Source organism: Olea europaea, unplaced genomic scaffold (genome assembly GCF_002742605.1).
Source record: "Olea europaea var. sylvestris unplaced genomic scaffold, O_europaea_v1 scaffold5860, whole genome shotgun sequence".
Taxonomy (NCBI): domain Eukaryota; kingdom Viridiplantae; phylum Streptophyta; class Magnoliopsida; order Lamiales; family Oleaceae; genus Olea; species Olea europaea.
Genome location: NW_019264201.1, coordinates 9,984 through 12,828, shown reverse-complemented (window position 1 = coordinate 12,828; position 2,845 = coordinate 9,984). Strand labels below are relative to the sequence as shown.

The following is a 2,845-nucleotide window of genomic DNA, read 5'->3' as shown; positions in this document are numbered from 1 at the left end:
AAAAAAAAAAAAAATTTAGGAATCATTCAGAATTTTGTGGGCATCATCCCTACGGATGGATTGCGTCACCTCTAGCCTGTTTGGGAGGATCAGGAGCTTATAAGCTCCAAATCTTATTTCCTAAACATGCTTCTAATCACAAGGAAGACTCAGAACTCTTGATGATAAAGAATTCATCCAAAATCCTTTGGATTATGAAAGTTAGATGTCTATTTACAGGCTCAGAGAAATCTACTTCAACTGGAATTAGACTCAAATAAAGAATCATAAGATAAGCCTTCTAAGATTCAACTTGTAACTCCTAATCTGTCTCTAAAATGTGAAAGGCCTTGAAATAAGTCTCTTAACACTAATGCAGATTTATCTGCAATTTTAGAATTCTCAGAATCCCTTTGACTGAAAAACTAAAAACCACACAAATTGATCAACATCTAAATAAACTGATTAAAAAGCATAAACTAATATATGTGTTTTTTATGTCTCAGTTATCGCTATTTACTTTTTAGTGAGAAGTCATTAAACTTTAACTTTGTGAATGTCAATGGAGTGATCTAATCTTTATAAGTGGCAATTGCAACACTTGTATATCATCATACATTCTGAATTTAGTCTGTACTTGAGCTGTTCAAATTTATACATTGTGTCCGATATTGTTAACGAACATTCCTTGTTGGTTTATTTTTATGAAGTGGCATTAACAGCCTGAAGAACTGGCACACTTTTACCTCTTTATATTGAAAACTTGTTTGTCAAAGATTTATTTAAAATCAATTTTCCACAAAATCATTTTCACCCCCACATTATATGGAATCTACAACTTCTCCCCACTTTTAACCACTTATTCTCCTAAAAAATCATCTTTCCCATGGAAAATCTGTACCAAACAAGCTTTAAATCTTTCAATAACTCTGATTTAAGAATGATTGTTTCGAACTTTTGTCTTAAGATTGGAATAAAGTCACTTGTTGTCTGCCATGAATTAAATCTGATTGGCTTTATAATGGAAGCCTTTTCTGAGGAAGTTAGAGGAACGTGCTCTATCTGCTTCTGTATTCATTGGTGTGAGATGTTTCCTTCTTTATCCTTGGGATTATTTCACATTATGCTACTTTTGTATATTTTTCACAGATTGAGCTTGCTGACAAACAAGCAGCTGTGGAAAAATTAGAATGGGAATCAACAACTTCCAGCAAAAAGGTGGAGAAGCTCCAGGAAGATCTAGAAATGGCAGAAGGACAGGTTTCATCTATGATGGTATTGATTCAAGGCTTGGCCAGGACTTGTTCTGCCCTTTCGGTTGAAGACTATGTTGATGTGCCTCACCCTCTTGACCATGATCATGGTTTAGTAAGTTATCAATCATAGCACCAATCCTTCCCTTTACATACCTCTTCCTTCCCCCACTTTAAGCCACAAAGAAATAAAAAGAAACAAGAAAGAAACAATGTTTCCCTAAAGCCAACCCATTTCAACTTGTACATTTAAGAAAAAGGAAAACTTGGATGCTTGAGCCTTGAAGTGATGTATACATATGCATCACATTTTCTCCCCCAGTGAGGAAGGGCATTGGTGACGGTCTTGTACTATTATCTGCAATCAAGGTCTTACACCATAATTTTGAGACAAAATAGTCTGACAAATAGTTCAGTGTGATTTGGGTGCCCAATTAAGTACCAATTAAACCCCACTGTTCTTCTGAGATATTAATATACACAATGTAGTTTGGGGAACTATGCTTGTTCTTAGGAAAAAAGCCCTTTGCCTCTTGTCTCTTTGAAAAAGAGGTGATAAATCCCATGTAGTTTCAAACAGCAATAAGCCATTTAATGCTTTTATTAACTTGGCTGCTGAGCCACTCTTTCTTTGACAAGAGGTATATCGCTCGCTTGAGAATGAGATTTTACCAAATCTATTTTCAAATCCTTGTTTTTTCTTTCTCCAATATAGTTGAGCTTTATCGAACAAAAAGAAAAGAAAGGGGAAAATAGTGAACTGTGTAACTGCACTTTAGGAAAATTGTACAAGAATGGGTTTGCTAGAAACAGGACATAGGGACATCTGCATTTAGTTTGATATAATGGATTGGTTGAAGGCCTTAGGCAACAATGAATACAGAAAGAAAGTGGGAAGATGAATGGGGACATCAATTGTGTTGGCACTGTGGTGTTGACTTTACTAGATCCACCAACAATTTATTCCTTGTTTGGTGGGGATTAAAATCATATTTTTAGTAGATTTTGATAAAAGTTGATGAAATTTGTGGTTAAAATTGTATTTTGACCTTGACTTAGATTAAAAACAAGATTTTATGCTACCAAACAGGGGCTTGGCATGTTTTTATTTTCACAAAAGTTCATACAATTAGTGGATATCTATTTTAAGGGGCACTTTAATATATTTGTGATTGATGTTAATAACTTAGCACTTGTGGTTCATAGCCAAGTTAATAAAAGTTGGGGCTATTTGTTCTTCTTAAAACCTAAAGTTGATAAATTGGTTTCCTTTGATTTGAACTAAGAGAATATGAGGATAAAACCTTAAACATGGAATGCGCCGCTTTAATACTCTTTGTAGGTTGTCAGCTCAATGTATTCATGGGAATTTAACTGATTTATACTTATTTTTACTGCATGAATTTGAACTTGGTTTGTGCAGGATGATTTAAATGAAATCGGAAGGCAAAAACTGGAGGCAGCAAGGGAAGCTTATATTATTGCTGTTGCTGCTGTAAAGGAAAAGCAAGACGAAGATTCTATTGCTGCGGCTGCCAATGCTAGACTACATCTACAATCACTTGTTTTGAAACAAACTTAAGCACCAGAGGCTTTGTTACATTAATAATGCC

General features: G+C 34.7%; 1 protein-coding gene across 1 annotated transcript; it reads left to right on the top strand.

The window, feature by feature from the left end:
* The first annotated feature begins 1,094 nt into the window (after positions 1 to 1,094).
* LOC111389400 (protein MICROTUBULE BINDING PROTEIN 2C-like) lies at positions 1,095 to 2,839 on the top strand. Its single transcript, XM_023014322.1, has 2 exons — positions 1,095 to 1,347; positions 2,656 to 2,839. Exons 1-2 carry the CDS (start codon positions 1,225 to 1,227, stop codon positions 2,812 to 2,814), a joined length of 282 nt encoding a protein of 93 aa, XP_022870090.1. The 5' UTR covers positions 1,095 to 1,224; the 3' UTR covers positions 2,815 to 2,839.
* Positions 2,840 to 2,845: the final 6 nt, after the last annotated feature.

What these genes read in the sequence shown, in the direction of transcription:
- LOC111389400 (XM_023014322.1), top strand. Translation starts at nt 1,225, where the DNA reads ATGGCAGAAGGACAGGTTTCATCTATGATGGTATTGATTCAAGGCTTG. An exon ending in TTGACCATGATCATGGTTTA is followed by an intron (nt 1,348 to 2,655) that starts GTAAGTTATCAA and finishes TGGTTTGTGCAG; the next exon opens with GATGATTTAAATGAAATCGG.